The sequence below is a fragment of the Symphodus melops genome, assembly GCF_947650265.1.
Source record: "Symphodus melops genome assembly, chromosome: 9".
Classification (NCBI taxonomy): domain Eukaryota; kingdom Metazoa; phylum Chordata; class Actinopteri; order Labriformes; family Labridae; genus Symphodus; species Symphodus melops.
In genome coordinates, this window is record NC_136699.1 from 2,830,637 (window position 1) to 2,851,695 (window position 21,059).

Genomic DNA, 21,059 nt, shown 5'->3' on the forward strand with positions numbered 1-21,059 from the left:
GAATCAATAAGATGCAAACTGCAAGTTGCAAGGCTCATCTAATCTTTGGAACCCATTAAGTGAGCTCTTCAGCTTCCTCTGAAAGAAAATAGCAGAGGAAAATGCACAAATTGTAATGATGCACATGATCTGTTTCCGATTCAGGATTCATTCATTCATTTATGTTAAAGTGTCACATATATTGTAAAATACATGACCACTAACGTGTGTCTCTAGTCTGTCTACAAACCCCCGAATGATGAGAAAATACACAATAGAGTTCTTCTGGCATTAAAAGTGTGTTTCTGAATTTATCATTTATCCAGAGTGTTGTCACATGGCTGATGAGATCTGGTCTTACTGAATGTGTTACACTGTTTTATGTATCTGGAGAGCCTGAGTCTAATTTCCACCTCTGGAGGAAAATGAAGATGTTTTCTATTCTATTCTTGAATATTTTATTCCATTCATCAAAAGATTTGCTGACAGTAGAACATTACGCTCACCGTCTCATCTTCAGGTCAATAAAGGAGTCACTGTGGTGGACCTGCTCTCGTTTGCCAGAGAGCTGGAGGCTCAGACGGACCTCATGGTAGGTACCCCCCCTTATTAATTCATAACGCCATGGGAGCTCTTTGGTAGATTTAAATGTCCAAAGTCTCCGGAGCTCCTTGTCTCTTTCTCTGAAACATCGCAGCTCTTCCTAAACGTAGACAGTTTATGACACTCTGAGGGGGGAAACAAACACTTTTATTGTCCTCTCTTAATCACGAGTACTATCTGGTCTTCGGGGGAAATTGAGCTTTAAGTCATTTTTATGTAAAGGAGAATTTTATTACATTAAATAAGGGAGTTTAATGTCAAAATGTTGTGGCAGAAAATTCATGTAAAGGCACTCTAAGTAGCCTAGCGTCCTTTCCAAGTTTGGCTCCATAACACTTAAACGATCGAAGAGAAACTGCTGAATTGACTATTATTGACAAGCTAGCTAACAATAAAAATCTAGGATTCCCCGATGTGACTTTTATTGTAATTGATGTGTCCAAATATTGCATCTACTTGAAGCGTAAGCGTTTCTTTGCCTGTCTGCGTGTTGCAGCCTCGAGGCGGTCTGCAGACGGCTCTGAAAGGCCACATCGGGACTCTGCGGCAGATCCACCGTCAGCAGATCATCCCGATGGAGCAGGCCATGGTAATGTCAGACTTCTGTTTTCAGTTCAGATATGCACGCATGGCTGAACTCTTTGGATTTTGGTCAGAGTTTCCGTCTAGTTGTTCCCTCGGAGGAAACGTCTTTTCTTAAACACTTACGCAAGTCATGTATTTTACATGTCTGTTTTATCCTTGATTGTCTTTTTCTTCCTTTTCACAACGGAGGAAATTGAAACTGACACAGCCCGCCTGGGGGGATTAATCTTCACAGCACAAATTAAATCTGCATTATACAGAGAGTTTTTTTTATGTGTTTATTTAGCAGTCGTAAAGAAACCCAGCGTGGAGGCAACATGCACCACTCTTCTCACCCACAGTGGCCTTGAAGGACCAGAGTGCAGTCCAGCCACGGGGCGTCCTGTGTTCTCACTGACGCTTGATTATTGCTGGAAAAACAAACAAAACCCAGCTCATTTTCTACTTTTAGCTAGAAGTGCAAGAACACGCCGTTCTGTACATCCAGGCTCCTGATGTAGGGGTTGCTGAAAGGCAGTGTGGGAAATGCAGGGACATTATGTTGGAAGATAAAGCATCGTGAGGTAAACCTTCACATATGGCAGAAATGACCAGAACAAAAAATGTGCTGTTATTTTCTCTGAGGGCGTTTATACACAGGCGCTGACCGTAAAAGATATGTGTCACAAAGAAGACTGTTTACATGTTGCCAAGATTACATTTATAGTCATGTAAATTAGAGTTTAAACTTTAAAGCTGCTCTAACTTAGTTATGAACACAGGGGAGTGGGATAGAGACAAATCCACTGACATGTTCCTGAAGTGTATTTTAGCACCTTGCAGCTCCTTGTTTTATTACTCTCCTCGATGGTGAAAGTTTATTTCAGGATTCCTTTTAATATCCAAAGCTGTGAGTGCTTTTGACCCTCGGGCGTGTGTCATCTAACTTGTCATGTCTGTGAAAAACTAATTAAATATTCAGTTCTCTTTTCCTTGTCAAGGGAAATGACATTCATTTGAATAACGTAAAGGGTTTACAGCCACAAGCATTTGGGCAATCGGTGATACAAAATCAACACAACTTTTTACAACCACTTTTTTTTTTTTTCTTTCTGTTTGATTTTTTTTTTTTCACTTTCAACTTCAAGAAATATGTTAGAGCAAGGGTAAGCGGAAAAGTGTCCATCCTGTGTACTTAGTGTCCCCATTCGTTCTCTGTTACATTTAGAGACTTATTTCATCTCACAGATCTCGCAGATGTGAACTAAGATATGTTTCTATTGCGTGTTTGTTGTTGTTGTTATTTTGACTTTGCTTAAAGTTCATACATTCTGTGAAGGGTTTTGTACCAAAATCTGTCAAAATATCCACTTGAATATAATAAGTAAATGTTGCCTCTGTTCAGTCATTCATTCGGTAATATCGTGGATATTTCATTTTGGAACAAAAGTCTTCAGCATGCCTGTACTTAAATCAGAATATTGTTCATAAAGTATCGCTTCTGTTCTTGCTTGGTCTCTGTTTGTGTTTCACTGCCGTACTGTATGTATCCAAGTTATAAAACAAACCTGACTGTTCCTCTTACCTTCACTCCTACTGGTGTCAATTTGTGCCTTCTCTTCTCTTTTTTTTTTTAAAGAGCGCATTAAACCAGAGTATGAGGTTCCTGGAGAGGACAGCCTCAGACCTGCCGGTGAGTAAACCAGCCGTGACATCGAGGTTTAAATTCAAGATTACATTCAGTCGCTCAGTCTGCAGGGACTAGGTGTTAGGAACCGAGAGGTCGCTGATTCAAGGTGCCAGGACACTTTGAGAGGACTGTTCACAATGAGCAAGGCATCAAACCCCCAACAGCTCTGGTACAGCAATGTACCAGTCCCACTCTCTCCACTAATGCATGTCCACAGGTCCTGTTTGTGCATGTGTGTGTTTCAGGTGTGTGAGAAGCGTGTCTCTCAGTAACAGAGTGTCAACTACATTTTCCCTCAGGGAATAATAAAGTCTGCAAAATTACATGTAAATAAAAAAGATTCGGGCTTACACTGATCTTTCTTTTCTCCCGTGCAGAACAAAGTTTTAGCGGTTATTGAAGCCATTGAAGCTGCGCAGTACCTCATCTCCCAGAATGCAACGCAACTAATCAATCAGGTAAACGAATGATCATTTGCTCTCCTCGTGCTCACAATTTTTCTACATTGATTTCCTAACCGTCTTTGTGTTTGAATCCTCCTCAGGAAACGGGAAAATACACAGCAACAATCATTGGCTACTTCCATCAGTACATAGAATGGGTGAAAACCTCCGTAAGTGTTTGTGTGTTAATGTGTTAGCTTGTTGAGGCAGCTCTCACTTCTGACTTTCACTACTTTTCTGAAGCGTTTGAGACAACCCAGCAGTGTTGGTGCACAGAGTTGGCAGAAATACCTGCATGCATGTTACATAAGAGGAGTAAATATAGAGAAGACGAATATAACAGTAACAACCTCTATAAATCTGAGGAATCTGCTTTGTGGCTTATTGGGTTGTGCAGTAGCTAACCTAAGGAATTCAGGATGTTTGAAGCCTGGGGCTGTTTTCTCAAAAGAACATTTTTATTTTATCATGAGGTTGTTGTTTATTTTTTGTGAAGAACATTTAAATAACAGGGATTGTGCAATATGCTCTGGTTAACATATGGAATAAGAAAGAGTGGCTGTATTCCTGAATCTGTTGTGTGCAGATGTTGACCGTTTTGTGTCCTGCTCTTCGTAGTTGGTGATGGAGGTTGCACCATGCAAGCCCTTCAGCAACATGGTGGACACGGTGGAGATCATCACCTGCAGTTTCTTTGTCGACTCCATGGTAATTACACTGACAAAAACATTTTTTAAAGCATGTTTAGACAACGACAGGAGGGCATTTTAAAGGCTAGATTAGGTTTTGTGTATCGTAGCAGTTTTACTGTTTTTTTTTTTTTTATGTTGTTCATGTCTCACAAAGTAGCTTTCAAATATCCATAGTCCTGTTTGTTACATTATTGAATTATAGTGGTGGATATAAGGCACATGCAGAAACAGTTGTTTAAAGAGTCTTAAACTAGATGTACTGTATATACGTTTTTAAGAGGTGGTGCTGGTGGCGCAGTGGTTAGTGCACACTATATGGAGGCTAAAGTCCTCAATGTGGGCGGCCTGGGTTTGACTCCGGCCTGAGGCTCCTTTCCTGCATGTCATTCCCCACTCTCTCTCTCTCTCTCTCTCTCTCTCTCTCCCTGATTTACGTCCTCTGTTCTGTCTCTCCGATAAAGAGATTCACAAAAAGCCTTAAAAAATAAAATAATTTAGTTCAGGCACTCGAGCTACACTGATGTCACACTGACAAACGTCATTCTCATCAATCACCTGACAACACCTCCTTTAAATTACCTGTAGGCCCCCCTACTGAGGGGGGTTTAAGATATTATATAATCACTCCTATTTATACTTAGTAAATATGTGGATAGAGTAAGGAAAACAGCGAGAGACTGAGAGTATAGTGGCATGCAGGGAATGAGCTACAGGCCGAACTGGAACCGGGGCAATTCCCTCTGGACTCTTACCTGCTAGGCCATCTGTGCCCCAATTAACTAATACTGAAAAGCTCTAATCTTTGTTGTTCTGCTTTTCCACAGAACACCTTCTGGATGGGCCTGGGCTGCAGCACGCTCTTCCTGCTCCCGAGCATCATCCTGGCAGTCAAACTAGCAAAGTACTACCGCAGGATGGACACAGAGGACGTTTACGATGAGTACGTAACTGTACTTTAGCTACTTCCACTTACTGTGCTAGGCCGACTATATACACATTTATTTTATAGTTTATACTGAAGGAATAAGATTTATCCGTGTCTCACGCTGACAAAGCCTGCAGGACGTCTGTCCTTCTTTTCATCTTCTTCTTCTATCGTAGTATCTACGCTGCATCTCGTAACGCTAAATACGACTCACAGATGTTTCTATTATTTCATGTGTTTTAGGTTATTTTGTTACTCGGACGACGTGTAGTTTTAAATGAATGAGTGTAGCGCGCAGAGATGTGTTAAAGCTCCACTTGTTTATTGTTGTTTTATATCTCTTCTCTCTTCTCTTCCTCGTAGTTCCTCTGTTTCTGGGACTTGGCATTTTACTTTGTGATAACCATTTCTACTATTTCCATCTTCCATATCTTTATGTTTCTGTCATTCCTCTGTGTCAAGCACTCGGCACTTTACAAAGACACGTTGACACGTTTGTCAATTTCTATTTTTTCTTATTCATGGACCTATTTTTCCCTCCTCCATCGCCCAAACACACTTTATGATTCATGTCTTTACACAAAACAAAACAACAACACAGTGTTTTAATCTGTGGCATCTTTCGCCCATCTGATCTGCGCTGAATGACCTGAAACGTTCTGGTGCATTTATATCGCTGGACATTTGAGTAACATCTTTATGTTGTTTTTGTTTTGTGTGTGTGTATCTTTATAGCATTGAGACAATTCCCATGAAAACGTAAGACATTTGACCCACCTGCCTCTCCTGTTCAACCTCTCTGACTCTGTGCTTTTCTCCGGATCTTGTACATAGAACTGTTTACTAAATTCTTGGTGCTGGTTTACGTTTTTACGCTTGGAATTGCTCTTATGGGTGGATGGTGTGGCTTCTTGTCGTGTGCTACCTTTAAAAAGTGCCCCTTAACTTTTTTTTTAAAGGGCTCTCGCGATCATTACCTTAGAAATCCACCTGTTTTTGTAACTTAAAGTGTAAATAAAACTCTATGATTTATACTCCAAAATATCAATCCACTAACTTTCTTTAAAGTTTGACTACTCTCAAAGAAAACATTTGTACTCTAGCATGCCATGTCTCTCACATTACATTTTTCATCCCTCTTTGTATGCAACATTTTGTTTTCAGTATGGAAATTGGTAATAATGGTTATCATAGCGAGCGCTCACAAGGTATCCCAAACCCTTTGATGACGAGGTAAACGTTACAACAATCCTGTCACTGCATGTTGTGGGAGGTGGTTGGAGGCATGCGGAGGGAAGTGGGTTTTTCTCTTTTAGAAACACTATGTGACGTGACTGGACACACTGTGCATGCCTTTGAGGGAGTTGGTTCACCGCGCACACACACTCAGACACTCCCACACATGGGCTACATGCAGGTCAGGGAACGAGCAATAAGGGGAAAGCTGAAAAGTAATGGTCGCTGTTAGGAGATTTAGCTTTTTTCTTTTTTTCTTTTTTTTTAAATGTCACAGCTGACGAAGGTTTGTCAAGAAATTTCAAGGCAAAGATGGAAAGTTCAGGAAAAGTCTCCTTATGGCTTTCACTTCATGGGGAAACAAACTGTTTTGTGTGTGTGTGTGTGTGTGTGTGTGTGTGTGTGTGTGTGTGTGTGTGAAGTATGGAGATGTAGCCAAGAGGTGAAGGTTTGTCTATAATCAACAGTTATCTCGCAAAAACCTCTGAAGCTCACTTTAACACAAAGCGGGTCGTACCTTTATCCCGTCAACAACAACTAAACAGGATTTCTGCACAGGGTGTCCTCGTGCTATAAATGAGTATTTGTTCTTTGTCGTGGTCCTCTGAAGGTGAATCCTCAAAACGTTATGTCAAATCTACGCTGCCACCATCAGGACACAGTTTAAATTGTGCATTATTCGATAAACTTTACGATGAAATAACTGCTACACGACTTTTCATGAGCCTTATCTTGTAGTTATTGGAATTTGCAAATGTTAGCATGTATGCTAAAGATACTAGAGATTCACCGGTTGGGAAAATCAGGGCCAGAGGCGAAAGATTTAGTCAATATCAAAGTTTGTTTTTTTATGACTTCTTTTGGTACGTATGAAGACATGTTGTAAGATTTTCAGATGTAAGCTCAGTTTTTAAAACACAGACATGTATTTTTTTTTTTTGTCTAAATTAAATGCAATGAATTCGGAGGGTGCAAATCAGCCTCCTGTGTCAAATGAAACGGCAGAATTAGCCGCTCAGTTTCTTTCATGTCAGACACCAGCTACCATTACTTCTCTCTGTCTCACTGCCAAATGTTCTGCTGTGTGATTTTTGAGCATTTTTCTACCTTGTCACTAACTGCATGCTCCGTGTGTGCGTGCGCTCTTGAAATGAAACGTCTTTCCTGTTTCCTCTCGTTTAGAGTCAGCCAAAATCCGATGAATGTACACCTGATCATTTTGTTCAGAGAGAGGCAAGCATGTCAAGCTTTGGTGTGACGCTGGGAATGCTGCTCCTTTTGATTTGACTTTTTTACGCTAACCAAACGTCTAACTGCATGTTTTATTTTGAGTTGCATCGCATGGAAGAGCCAAACTACTAAAACTGAAACTGAAGGAAGGGAGCATAACAGCTGAAATCTAGACAAAGACATCATCCTACAGTTTCACAGTTATCCTTGATAACATTTTCATTCATTTTGGGTGTATTCATCTTTGACGTGACGGGCGAGTGTCTGAATCTGGAAGTCTGTCCATCTAACCTGTACATTTTACAGTCAAATCTCTCGCAACCTGTTGAAATGATTTTTTTTGGTAAGTGACAAGTTAACCTATTAGCTTGCTAGCTATCAAACTGTAGAAACCAATCATATTGTGTTTTATTCGCCTTAAATCCAATCAGATGTTAAAAAAGCTGTTCTGCTCTCTTACCTGAAAATGTGTATTTCACATTATTGTCATGGATGTTTTTGACCTGTTGTTAATGTGCGGCCCTGTGTGTGTGTGTTTGTGTTCCTGTGTCGTTAGCATCCCAACCTATGACACTATGAACAGGTTCCCGCGGGCCTCGGCTCCTCCGAGGCACATTGACTGGTGACAGAGAGCCGGCTCTGGCTCCTGAAAGGTACTGGAAACCAACACGGTTCACTAACACTCTGAAGTTTAACTCTTATTTCTCCATTTTCTTTTGCACAGCTGTCATCACGTCCCGCTGTTTGTCTTGTCGTCATGATGCCATTTTTCTCTCCCTCCTCTGTTTTAATCTTATTCCTGTGTGTTTTATTTTTTTTCTTATAAACTCTTCTAACTGAACCCTCTAACACTTCTTCACAGCTTGTTTTAGTGCTTTTCTGCTCACAGTGACTTTGCAGGAAAACCATCATGGTGAGAAATGCTTATTTTGGAATCACTAACGAACCATAAATGTCTTCGTGGTGTTTATGTGTGACTCCTTGTGATTGGTTAGTTAGTGCGCTGTAGAGGAGAGAAGCTGAATGTGCCTGTTCCCTCCTTTTTTCACTTTGTGTGACGCTTATTGAGATTAAAATCAGACTTCTTCAGGCTTCCTCCTCGCCTCTCCCCCCCTGGATGTGTGGACTACAGCAAATAAATACCTACTACCTGCTCCTCATTGGCCATGGGACAGTCCCTGTTGAAGCAGTTACATCACATATGCATGAAGGAGTTATCAATCAGAACATCATTAAGTGCAAACTGCGATCAAAATTCACACAGAACGACCGTGATTTGAAAATGCCTACATTTTATTTAAACAAGTAGAGAGCATGTTATTCTTCTTTTCTCTAGTTTTTGACTAACACAGCTTTATACACAAGGCCGTCTCGTCCATGTTTACATGATGTTAACACGGCTACGACAACGACACAACCGATGGGACTTGAGCTTCTCATCAGTCATGATTTAGAGAGATGTTTACAGAAGATTAGATCTGCTGTATTTATGTGTAAAATGTTGCACTTTTACACTCCCTTTAACAAACTTAATAATAATAATAATAATTATAATTCAGTTTTGGCTTATTTAATAATTGCTTGTAGACTGAATGTCCCAAAATATAGATCATGTTTAAAATAGGATTTAGAGCGCGTCGGAAAATTTTTTAGAGTTGAGAAAAATATGTAACTCCTCAAGGAAACAAAGTTTGGAAGCACCACTTTTGCAAAACTTATTGAAGTATAAACTTTCATTTTTTTCACAAGTTTGAGAGGCCTCCGTGGAGCTTCATTAAAGCGTCACTGCTTCACTCTCATTTCTGGGTTTTTTCAAACCAGTCAGAGCAGCTTGAATCTCCTGGGCCATTAAAACAAGAAAATGAGTACCGCAGTATGTTTTGAAAATGCTGTTTAATATTTAAAAACTCTACTAACTCTTTTTCTACAATATTTGCTTTTCCAGTGCCCTCGAAAACCAGAACTAAAAAAAAAAATGCCACAGTAAGTTTACCGTCTTTGCATTTCTATATTTTAAAAGTCACCATTTAGTTGAATCTGTTGAAATCCATCCTGCAGCAGAAGGGGGTCTGATTCCAGATCAGTATGCAGGAACACAACGCCTCAGGGCCAGTGTTTTTCAGTTGTCCATTTAACAAGTGATGTACCCTCTTATGGATCCTGAAAATCTCATTTTACCCAAAACAAGTTGGAAAAGTTAAACAAATGAGACTCTGGAACATCTAAATGGAGAGTTTTTATTATCCAAAAAGACTCATTAAGAGCAAACAGAATTGGTCTGACCTGAAATGATCAATAGTTCATAATGACTGATGCAGTGGGAGAAGGTTCCTGCATGGTTTGAATCCTCTTCTGACAGGAAATGCTCTGTTTGGAGTTTGCACATTAGCATCGCTTTCCAGAATTACATCCATTCAATTTGGTGACTTTCTTCTAACATAATTTATTTTCTAATAAATATGCTCTTTTTCTGTTTTGAAGCTGTTCGCACTTCCTGACCCCGTGATGAAGAAGAAGAAGAAGCTCAATGAAGGTTTCTTCCAGCAGAAGAAGAACACATACAGTAAACCTCTCTGGGGTGTTTTTATCTACTGATCAAATCAACTTCTTCACAACCAGACTGATCACAGTCTACAGTACAGTTACCTTTTCTCCTGCCCCGTCACAAAACTCAAAAAAACAGCCGGACAACAAACTCTTCTCCCTCAAGCATCAATCTGAGCCACGCTTGTTTCTTCTTATCTTTTTTTTTTTTTTTTTTCTTCAAATAAAGACTGCTGTGTCTGTGTTTACATTTGTTCAGACACAAGCTGAAACCACATTTAGTGAGAGGACATGACAACAGCTGTGATGCTTGTCCATTATAACGTACTGGTTTGGTTTGTGCTTAAAAAAGACTGAAAGGTCGTCAGAACGTCACGGCGAGCTGCTTTTCCCGCTCTTGGACGGATGTCTCATGTTCAACACAAACTTCAAGGTTTAGAAGTGCCGTCTGTCAATACACCTGTGAGGAAAGGTGCACAGTTGTGTTGAATAGGGTTTAAAAAAAAGCTGCACATCCTTTCTAATTGAATGTGAAGGTTGACGGAAGTCTGAACTGGATGATTTTGACAAAGTGGGGAAAATAAAGAAGCAAGTTGTTTCCAGGTGGATTTTTAAAGGAACATAAAAATGTTTACAATATCACAAATCATCCAGAGCTTGAAACGGTTTGGTTAGTTGCCTTTCAGAAGTTTGTGTCAGCATTTTGTTGGATTTTCTCCCATCACAGAAAAAAAAAATGCATAGATGCTTTTACACTGGTTATCATGTTTAATAACTTTTTTGTGGCATTGTCTCGCAGTCCTCTTGAATTAGCCTACTTTTTTTTTCTCTTCAAAAATCTCTTTCAACTACTTTTGTCTGAGGTTGTAACGCCTACATTTCCCAGAATGCCTTTAGATAAACTATTTCCTTCAAAAAGAAAATATAAATGAAATAGAATGAGCTTTTATGGATCCTTTTCCTGACTATGTTTAAGACCAGGGGCTTCAAATGTTTGTCTAGTCGCTTAAATTGGATGAGTAAATGTCTCCGAGAATGGCTGGGCATTTTACCAGAACAGAATGATTGATTGGATTATTTTAACACCAAAAAAATAAAATAGAATTCATACTTAAAAAAAAGCATCAACAAAGGTCAGCGACATAGTGATAGTGATAGACACCAGTTTTACATTGGACAAGAAGTCATGTAACATCTGTAATAGGCAGCATCAAACCAGCCTGTCCCTTCATCTCAAGAATATTGTAAGAACTTTGTTGGGGATTTTCCCTGTGATTTAAAAAAATGCAGTCGGAGCATAGCTTCTTCATATGTCAGTGTCAGTCTCATAGATTTTTCCATGTATGCGATTAATTGATTAACACAAGTTATATTGTTGCATTCACTAACATATTTTTACTGATATCTGTCCTGCTTTTATAGAAGAGAAATACTTTCTCAAGCCAAATCGTTATTACTTTTTTTTTTACTGTAGGTCTCAGGTCTTTAGTGGTCCATCACTTGCGTGCTTATTTCTTTATTTCTGCGTTTTAATACCCCATAGTAGCAATTGATACATCTAAAAACTATAGAACGCATGAATGTATTCAAGAGCTATTTTTATTTGTGTTACTTGATGATGTTGGCCCAGAAATATGCTGAATTCTTTGACTAACACACTGGGCACGCCAATCCAGATCCACCTCGCCTCCATGTTTACAGGTTAGCTTAGCATCCGCTGCTGTGACGACGATAATAACTGGTTGACAATCCATTTGTGAGACAAGTGAGCGCTGTCAATCATTAAAAAACAAACAGTAGGAATCGTTATAGTTGTAACAGTTCATGGTTAAAATACACACTCTGACAAAAAAATGTCCATCTTTACATTGAAAGTTTATGACGTGTGAAGCTAACGGTCACTACTTACGCTAGCATTGTAGTAGCAAAATATGCTAGTCTACAATGTAGGCTTCTACGTTTTACATCAAAGGTTGAAAATTCAAAAAAGGTTTTATTAAGTTAAAGAAATTATCAGCAACATTCATAATTCATAAGGACAGATAAATTCAGGCTAGTTAGCTGGTAGCTATTGCGCTAGCTACACTCTTATACAGTAGCTCATATAGAGAACTGAATTCTGTGTTTGTAGTACTAGTTTGATAGGATGAAGGGACTTTAAATACTACATGATGTCACACATTTCAGATTAACATCTGTCAGGTTAACGTCTGTGGTCTAATGACTTTAGCTAGCATTAGCCAACCACCACCAATCACTGCTTTTTTAATTTAAACCCCAGCTTCCTTGTGAGATGGACATTTTTTTGAAGCGTGTGTGCTCACCTTGACAGGACTATCATTGTTTTTCTTGTCTGCTAGAGTCCGGACGTGACCAATCTTTGGGGAAAGATGGTTTGATTTTACTAAGTGCTTAAACTAGATGTTGTGTATCCAAAACACTGGATGTGTGACGTCAGATTCAATGAGGACTGATTTTAACTATTGGGCTCAAAGTTGGGCTATAAAGCAACGTTTTATGTGGTGGTGAAAAGAGAGACTGTATAAATTGTGAATAAACTTTGAAATTCAATGTATTGTTTTTTCATTTCAATACTTCAAATTAGTTTTATTTCTCTACAATGAGAATTTCAGGTAGGCTATTTTGTTTTCCTTTTTTCTAATCATCTGAATCTGAAGAGAGACAGGAAAAACATAGGGAGGTCTGATTGAACCCACGGCTGCTAAAACAACTTATTCCTTCGTACATGGCACAGCACACGACGTAACCGTGACGCTTTCTGGCACCCTGCAAGTGCCTTGAAATGTTTTCAATTAGGATATGTTGCCAATTAGCCAGCTTTAAAGTCCCCTTGAAATACCAGCGTAACTGTAGAATTTGCATTCATCTGTCAAACTTATTTTTTAAAAAAACATCTTAATATTTTTACATCAAAATATCTCTGTTTGAGCTCTTCCTGTAAAATGCAGTGTCTGATAACTCATCCTGCACTCAGGGGCATTTACCTTTTTTTTTAACCAATTAAAGCACTTTGTTGAAGCTAAAGATCCAATCAAATCCATCGCTGTTTCGCCTTCTATCATGCAATTGGTTCTCATTTCAGTAGGAAATCAGCGCTATACAAAGCTACAGTTTCTTCTGCTTTATTGAGACTTTGAGTTCAAGCATGTATGTAGGTTTAGCGGTGAATTTTATGTATTTTATTGTGGTAAAGTGATAACAGAAGAAGCAAGGCATGCAATACTCCACACAAAAAAACACACCCACTCACACACACACACACACACACACACAGGACGACATAATATTAGCAAATGTATGGAAGTCTTTAATGTGCCGTGTGCAAAACAGTTGCCACATGTAGCATGAAACCTATTGCTCATGGTGTTTCTTAAGACTTTAACACAGCACTGCACATTCTTATGTGGTGCTGCCACTGCTGGCCAGAACTCACTTGGTTGCGTTACTGGTCAGCTATTTTCAATAGGGGATGATTATCTTCTTCCATAAGCTTCGTTTTGAGGTTTTCACAGGCACCGGACAGCATGTGAATAAACACCATCAAGCGTAACCACATGCAGACTCATTTCTACTTCTAAATAAGCCTAAAAAAGAGACAGATGAGACGCAAACTGGTCAAAAACAGAAGCAGCGGTTGAAAAATGAACCTTTCATTGTGTTTATTTGTGCATCATATGCTGTGTTGGGGTGGTAATTTCCCGGATTTTGTACAAGTTGTGCATTACTGTATACGTTCCAATCTTTAGCTTGATGGGTGCAAACATACAATAACAAGCAGCAGGAGTCGGATGCAATAACAGCATGCTCAATATGTCGCTATGGAGAAGGGAAAAAAAAGACTTTAAATCCTGTTTAATGAGGAAAATGCTTCATGTCCTGTTTGGGTTTTTTTGTTTTGTGTTTTTGTCGATTGTGAGGTTTAGTTTACATATCTGTTGTTTATTCCTTTTGTTTTGAGAGAAGTTTCCCCTCATAGGACTGGAATAAAATAGCAAACTACATGGTTCAAAGCAAAGTCCAAAAACAAGGGGCAAACTAGCCACAAATAACACAAATGAATACAAGCTGAAATTGCATCAAAGTGTGTATACGAATGGGAAAATTATTCTCAGATAATCGTTAATATACATATTCAGCAATATGCCAGAAGTTAAGGTCGTCTGCTAACCAGCATGTGGTCTAAGTGTATTAAATTGATAATCATGCACACCATAGCAGACACTATATTGTGCATTTAAACAGGCTGCAGACAAAGTGTGCTGGTGAATATTCTGCATTCTCAGGGGAATAGGAACACTGAGGGGACGGGAGAGAAAAATCTTTGACAAGAAACTCTGCTTTATTTGTTTCATGCAAAACATGAGAGTGCAGTTTTGTATTCTTTTACGACTTGAGTTCAAATATACTGTATAACCACGAGCACAAGGTCTGCTTTTGAAGATCCTGCAACCTTTTTTACAAGTGGGCCTCAAATAATGCTCCTTGAAAAATGTTCTTCCTGCACAACAAATCGCCTTGACACCAGTTCTAACCCCGCTCTGGGTGTAATGCAGACATTTTATGTTCTTTCTTAAAACGGCCTTCTCTAAACTCAGTGTGCCATGCGTGAGTGACTTCTACTCACGTTTCCTTGTGGTCGTGCAGTCTTTATGTTTGGAGGGAAATGATAGGCTACGCTGCGTGATTGTGAGCTCCAAGTGGGTTTTAAAAACAAGCAAGAACTTGAGCGCTGCAGGAGACGAAAGTTTATGCAAGTATATTCTCAGACACATTTTTTTTTTTAATTGAGATGGAAAATGACTGAAAACTGTAATGTTTGTATCGGCCTAAAAACCCTCTGGCGACAAAAATGCGTCAGACTGTTTTCTAGAAATTGCTATGTGAGATGCAATTGTCATAATTGAGTTCTTGAGGAATTTTCTTAATGTGTGACAGTTTGTGCTCTTGTCACACAGTGCCAGGAGAAACGTGAGCACCCTTACTTCCTCCACACATCTACCCTCCTCCTCACCCCACACTGTTTTTGTTTTGTCTTGCTCTGTTTTTTGTTATCTGAATTCCATCTTTGTGGGCCGAGCACATAAAAAGCAGGAGGAACCCTTGGCTTGAGCATTTTCACTCCACTTCTCTCAAACCCACAGCATCCTTCTGGCACCATGTGCACCAAAGACGGTCCTCTGCTGCTACTGCTGCTGCTCCTCGCCTGCTGTGTTTCGTCAGCAGACTCTCAGGGCGCTGGAAGGAGACAAAGCATCTGGGATGATCCCATCACATTCGAGACCAAGAGCAAGGACTCCTGCACCATGATTGTCACCGGTCACGGGGAATACACCAGGTTGAGGGTGTCGTGCAAAAGCAACAGGCGTTCCTACTGGTGCGAATACCAGGGGAAGCCCTACACCTGCCGCTCCTACAGCAAAAACCCTCGCCACTACTTTGTCCAGATGATGTGGGGCTTCAGAAAGCTCCAGAATGCCTGTCTGGCACCGAAGCAGATCAAACCTTTCATGTGCAGGAAGGCAACAGACGAGTCCCAAATGGTTTTCTCGTCCGCTTCCTTCTCCAGGCAACGGCCAGAGGCTCCTACCAGGCCAGGTGCAAGACCCCCGGCAGCAACTCCTGCAAAACCTCAACCTCGACCGGCACCTACGAGACCTGTTTTGACGAGGCATGCTGCTATTCCGAGATTTCCAACAAGAGTGCAGACCCGGCAGAGAACCAGTCCACAACCTACTGCCCCTCCCGTGGAGAGCAATCCAAAGAGGATTGCTCGGCTGTACTGCTGGAGGTCACTTCACGGCGTCTGCTCCTACGTCATTGGTCTGTTTCGTAATTAACGATGAAGGTGAGAATCAGCGCATCAACACACTGCTTTAACGTTGTTGTTTTACCACTAATTTAAGTGTATTATAGCGAAAAAAGTGTATTTTAATCAAATCTGCCTCCAGCATTTATTTTCATAACTCCAACTTTTTGTCTTTTTGTTCCTTAAAGTTCATCACATATGCACATAATTTACAACTGCATATGCATTCCCCTCTGTGTTATATTCACAGATTTACAATTCTGATGAAGATAACTTCTGATGTCTGAGTAAAGCGGCCCTTGGAGGGAAATTCGAGATCAGGCATTTGATCATGCACAGTAGAACTGGAGTGCCCTCTTCAGGCAAAGGAACGGTACTGCTGTGACGTCCTAATGAACCGCTCTCACCGAAACTTTAATGCATTATTTTCCACAGAGAACCAGGCTGCTCTGATGTTTCTTTTTTTTTTCTGTCTCAGAAACATGTAAAAAGAAATGTTATGCAACATGTTTCACACAGCAAGCTATGACACATGTATGACATCATACTTAGTGAGGAAGTTGCAAAAACCTTTATCACTAAATTTAAGACAGGACAGACATGTATTTATATGTTCATATTATCTGAATGATTTCATATTCACTTAAGTACATTGTTGAGTTATTTTATTCTGACTTTTTCTGTACCAATGTGTTTGACTGAATGATGTTAAGAATGTGAAAATGATTTATTAAATGAATAAATGTTATTCTCTTTGGTGTTGATCGGCTGTATGTTTGTGCTCCATCTTGAAAACAATCAACCAAAAAAAACTGAAAAAATGTATACTCTTATTACATTTGATAACAAATGAGCTGTTGTATTGGAAAGGACTGCTGCTCGATATCATTATGTCTTGTAAAAATCATCATTATAGTGTGCTTTAATCTGAAAATAAGATGCTGTTCCAAGTTCAGCCTGTAGCTGTCACTGTTGCTTAAATTAAACAGACCTCAAAATTCAGTCTGCAGGGAAATCTCCTCCTGCAAGATGCAGTATTTCAAGTCATTTAACCGTTGGCACGCCATCCCAACAGATGGTTCAGTGGATGTTTATGTAGTTTTTCATTCATGTTTTACAACTCCCTTAAAAAGTAATCTTAAAGCAGGTCGTGCTTCTTAAAGCTGCCAGAGCTGATTACTGTAAGTCCTGATGCATCAACATGAATCTGCTCAAAAACAGAAATGCCTCAAGTCTTTGCCCTTTGATTCTTTTAAATTAGTTTTAAGTTGGTCTGGCAGCTGGAGAGGTGCCGGGTCCCTCCCCAAGTGCTGTTGAGGTGCCCTTGAGCAAGGCAATCACCTCCTGGTGTGCTCCCTGTGTAGGAGCCTCACTCTGACATCTCTTCACTAATCCATGTCCACAGGTCCTGTTTGTGCACGTGTGTGTTTCAGGCCTCTGTGTGTGTGAGAGGCATGTCCCTCACACACACAGGAAAAACCACAGTTTCACTCAGGGATTAATAAAGTATTTCAAAATAAAATGAAAATGAAATGACAAACCAAAATAAAAGGAGTTACAAGTAGATGAGTGTTTTGGAATATTTTGTTTGAATAAAAAAAGGTAAAACCTAAGAAAATCTTGAGCGGACTACCTGGTCTTTGGCTAACCGGTATGAACTCAACAAACTTTGTAAGCTCTCTAATCATACATGCGTGTGTGTGTGTGTGTGTGTGTGTGTGCATGCGTGCATGTGTGTGTGTGCTTGAGGGGATGGGAGGGGAGGGCTGGTTCTGCAGCAGCAAACTGTGGCTGCAGATGAAAGTAACGCTCAGCTGTCAGCAGTGTGTGCAGGACTTCACACCAAAGTTTCTTCTGAAAACTGCAGGTATGTTAAAGTCATCAGTATTTGTCCGATGATACCTGCTAAATACATCAGGTGTAGAATGAATGTGTAGTCTTACAGGGTGTGGTATAGTTGTGTTTGGTCTCAGTTCTTTCTGTGTAATATTTTTATTTGTTTCTTTCATATCTCTGAGCCCAGAACTCGTTGTTGTTTTCCTGTTTGTATCCCTCTTGAGCTCACACACAGCTGCTGTGCTGTAGTTTGTATTTCTGTGCCCCTGATGCTGTCACTTTCTTTCTTTTCTCTGACTGTTTCATCCCTGGCTGTCTTAAATAAAAGGATTGTAGCTGTTCGACGCTGCCTTTTTAAAGTTTGGTTTAACTTTTAATTCCTCTGTGTGCTTGGATTTATTCCTTTTAGCTTATTTGAATCAGCTGTTTTTTTTTCATTCATTATTTTCAAATCCCATTTATATATGTGATTTTTTTTTACTTTCTTGTGTCTTATTCATAACTTTTCTTTAATCCTTTTACGTCTCATGTAAAGGACTTCCAACTGCCTTGAAATGTCAGAGTTTTAAGCTTTGAGCACGCTGATTGTTTCTGCAGAAAAAAACGAGCAGTTTCCTTCTAAAGTGTAGGTCTAATAAAGGATTATGATGATTCCTTTTAAGAAGGGAAATGAAAGGGATTTGAGGTAAGATATATAAATCTGTATTTATCTTCTTACAGGGTTTTTTTTCTGCTGGTTTCATGGCACTGCTCACAAATGTCGCCGTCCTTCTTGTCCTGGCTTGTTTTTCCCATCAGCTGATGTTGGGCAGCTGTCAGAAGGGTCAAGGACGGAGAGGAAGAGGGGTGGACAGAGGACACAACAAGGACAAGACCGGGCTAAAGGTGGGCCGGCAACCTAAATCTGTGTCTGCACAGCCCATTAAAGGCAAAGTGGTGACTAAGGGCAAGGTAGAGTGCACCTGGGCAGCAACAGGTGAGGAGGTCTTCATCCTGGGCGTCTCTTGCAAAAAGGGAGGAAGGAGCTTCAGCTGTGAGTACGTCTCCAGACCGACTCTGTGTCCCCAGTTCGCCTCAAGCACCAAACTTTTCTGGAAGCAGATCGCCCGGGCTCTGAAGAAGCAGAAGAATTTGTGCCTGGACAGCTCTGCGTTGGTTAAGGCGGGGATGTGCAGAGGAGCCGACAGAGGAGCTCATTTCAGACTCCGTGACACACAGACAAACACTGATCCGTCTCCCTCCACGCATCCTGCACCCAGAGCTGTCAAATCCTGTCAGTCTGAGAACATGAAGCTGGCAGAGGAGTACTGCAACAGGTCCTGGTCCAGTTTTTGCACCTTCTTTTTTACCATGGTGCAGGATAATGACTGCTGAGCAAATGAACAACTGGAATGAAGTCATCTCTCTCTGCAGTCACATCGATGTCTAAAGAAACTTCTCTGCCAGCTGCGTTACGTCCGTGTAGGTTCTCAGTCGTCCAGGTCTCGGTAAATTCAAAGCTTCATCCAAAGACAAATGGAGTTCTGGAGAAACCTTTTGGAGAAGATCTTCATCCAGTCCAGTTGCCTTTGGATCAAACTTTGGATCTACAATAGCTGCTTTACCAAGAAAGTAGTTGCACAGTAGAAGAGTGCACGGCATGTTAGTACTTCTCTACATTGTTAGCTGTTGTTCTACCCCAAATAAAACTATTTTTATCTACTTTTAAATGTTGTTCTTTAATTTGATTGTTTATAGAGACATTTTCTGCTGTGATAACTTTACAACATTACTTGGATTATACTGGGCAGTAAACTCAATAGAAGAGCACAGTTAGCCATGTACCTCTCAGTCCTCATCTCCAGTAGGATTGCTTGATGTTTTATATATTATAACCACCAACCTCGATATACAATTTGCCTGAAATTTTCACTCATGCACACATTTCTTCACAGCCTGAAATCTTCCTGAGTCCCGTGCAGCTGGACGTTTTTCCCTTTCTGACAGAAACATTATCAGGAGCTTTTTGCAGGTGTGAAAACACAGATAATCGATGATGGATAAAGTACTAATAATTACACATTTCCCCCTCTTGAGTGCAGAGACTGTCTTGTCTTCATGAACACATAATGAGTACTCTTATCATGATGAGAGCAGTCCTGATGCTGAACGTGAACATGTTGGGTGTTGACACAGTAATTTAACCAGGGCCTGTGTGATTGTTAGAGACCTTGGTCTGCGTACTTTGGCGCTGATACAGACTCTGAATCCACAATCCCTGTGAGAAAACATTAAAACATCACATGCTCAACCTGCAAAACCAAAGTTACAGCAGGGTATATTTATTGTCTGTCTTTTTTCCCCCGGGGGCAACGGAACAAATAGTTATCAATCCAATCTGATGGGATGTCAGATAACATAGAGCAAACTGCATGTGTCAGTACAGAGAGTTTGATGTTTACAAGGTCGACACAAGTTTCTTCTCCCACAGCGGCCTCTAACACACACGGCGGTGCAGCCTGAGGCCGCGCTGTGATATCAGGGCGGGGAATGTCTCATTTTCATTCATGATCTCAGCTTCATCTCCTGCTGCATCCTAATGTACCACCACAAGTTCAGACTCCCCGCGGGCTGCATTCTGGGCCATGTGAAGTCCTTGAATGACAGAGGGAAGTAGCGTCGCTGCAGCGATGACAGGGCAGGAACAGAATAACTGGAGAGGGAGATTTTCCTTCCAGCACTTTTTTTTTTTTTTTTTTACGCTCCAGCTGCTGAAAACATGAGACTTAATTCTGCATGACAGCTTGTCTGAACACTAAAGAAATCACATAAAAGTACTAAAATGACAGAAAACACCTGTTGATTAAACAACCTAAAGACATAACCTTTAAAATGCAGGCAAAAAGAGAATAAAAACGTAATTATTTGGAAGTTTTGAAATTGCAATAAAGTGTTTTTTTTTACTCCAGCATGCAGAAATATCTTCACTTTAACCAACGACACATTTACGAAGGTTTTTGAAGGTTGAGCATCAACAAAAAGACATCAAAATAAACTGCTGTGCCAGGTGGCTCTGACTTTATATATTGTCTAAAGGGTCAGCTTTGCATTATGCTGCTGAAGCACGCACTGAATAATCCAGCAGAGAATCAATGTGGTATTGTGTTAGCTGCGCTGTGATTCATCAAACTAATGGTTTCCTGGAAGCAGAGGGCATCTTGGGCCCCGTGTTCAGCTCAATAAAAAAAAAACACAGTCTTCATTATATTTGAAGAAATGATGCAGGTGCAGCTCTTTGAGACAACAATCACAACAAATAAAACACCTACAGCTATTGACGTTTTGAGTTGAGATACTTTGCTGGATCTGAAACAAATGACAGAAGTTTTACTTTTTTAATTAAAGCTGATCATTTTCTTGTTGCCTGGAGTTCAAATTAAAACTCTGCTGCTCTCTCGTGCAAGTATGCACTCCCGCTCTGCCAATGAAAGGCGCCTGATCCAACCTTCAC

At 40.3% G+C, this 21,059-nt stretch overlaps 3 protein-coding genes across 4 annotated transcripts in view; all 3 read left to right on the forward strand.

The window, feature by feature from the left end:
• prom1a (prominin 1a) overlaps window positions 1–12,477 on the forward strand; it is a 69,577-nt gene extending 57,100 nt beyond the window's left edge. Inside the window, exons 17-30 of the mRNA XM_079351536.1 lie at window positions 500–571; window positions 1,079–1,171; window positions 2,295–2,312; window positions 2,786–2,839; window positions 3,214–3,294; window positions 3,381–3,449; window positions 3,898–3,987; window positions 4,796–4,911; window positions 5,632–5,655; window positions 6,061–6,129; window positions 7,919–8,015; window positions 8,225–8,275; window positions 9,308–9,345; window positions 9,844–12,477. Coding sequence (XP_079207662.1) covers window positions 500–571; window positions 1,079–1,171; window positions 2,295–2,312; window positions 2,786–2,839; window positions 3,214–3,294; window positions 3,381–3,449; window positions 3,898–3,987; window positions 4,796–4,911; window positions 5,632–5,655; window positions 6,061–6,129; window positions 7,919–7,988 — 756 coding nt within the window. The 3' untranslated portion in view covers window positions 7,989–8,015; window positions 8,225–8,275; window positions 9,308–9,345; window positions 9,844–12,477. The remainder of the gene's footprint in view (window positions 1–499; window positions 572–1,078; window positions 1,172–2,294; window positions 2,313–2,785; window positions 2,840–3,213; window positions 3,295–3,380; window positions 3,450–3,897; window positions 3,988–4,795; window positions 4,912–5,631; window positions 5,656–6,060; window positions 6,130–7,918; window positions 8,016–8,224; window positions 8,276–9,307; window positions 9,346–9,843) is intronic.
• A 2,601-nt stretch (window positions 12,478–15,078) lies between these two features.
• fgfbp2a (fibroblast growth factor binding protein 2a) lies at window positions 15,079–16,472 on the forward strand. The gene is made up of 2 exons (XM_079352111.1): window positions 15,079–15,772; window positions 15,984–16,472. Exon 1 carries the CDS (start codon window positions 15,084–15,086, stop codon window positions 15,762–15,764), a length of 681 nt encoding a protein of 226 aa, XP_079208237.1. The 5' UTR covers window positions 15,079–15,083; the 3' UTR covers window positions 15,765–15,772; window positions 15,984–16,472.
• A 1,052-nt stretch (window positions 16,473–17,524) lies between these two features.
• On the forward strand, window positions 17,525–19,241 carry fgfbp1a (fibroblast growth factor binding protein 1a). 2 transcript variants are annotated; one of them, XM_079352533.1, is made up of 2 exons: window positions 17,525–17,600; window positions 18,290–19,241. In XM_079352533.1, the coding sequence occupies exon 2, from the start codon at window positions 18,311–18,313 to the stop codon at window positions 18,941–18,943; it is 633 nt and encodes a 210-aa protein (XP_079208659.1). In that variant the 5' UTR covers window positions 17,525–17,600; window positions 18,290–18,310; the 3' UTR covers window positions 18,944–19,241. The 2 variants fall into 2 exon arrangements, with proteins under 2 accessions (XP_079208659.1, XP_079208660.1); XM_079352534.1 differs by having other exon boundaries at window positions 17,552–17,600; window positions 18,368–19,241.
• Window positions 19,242–21,059: the final 1,818 nt, after the last annotated feature.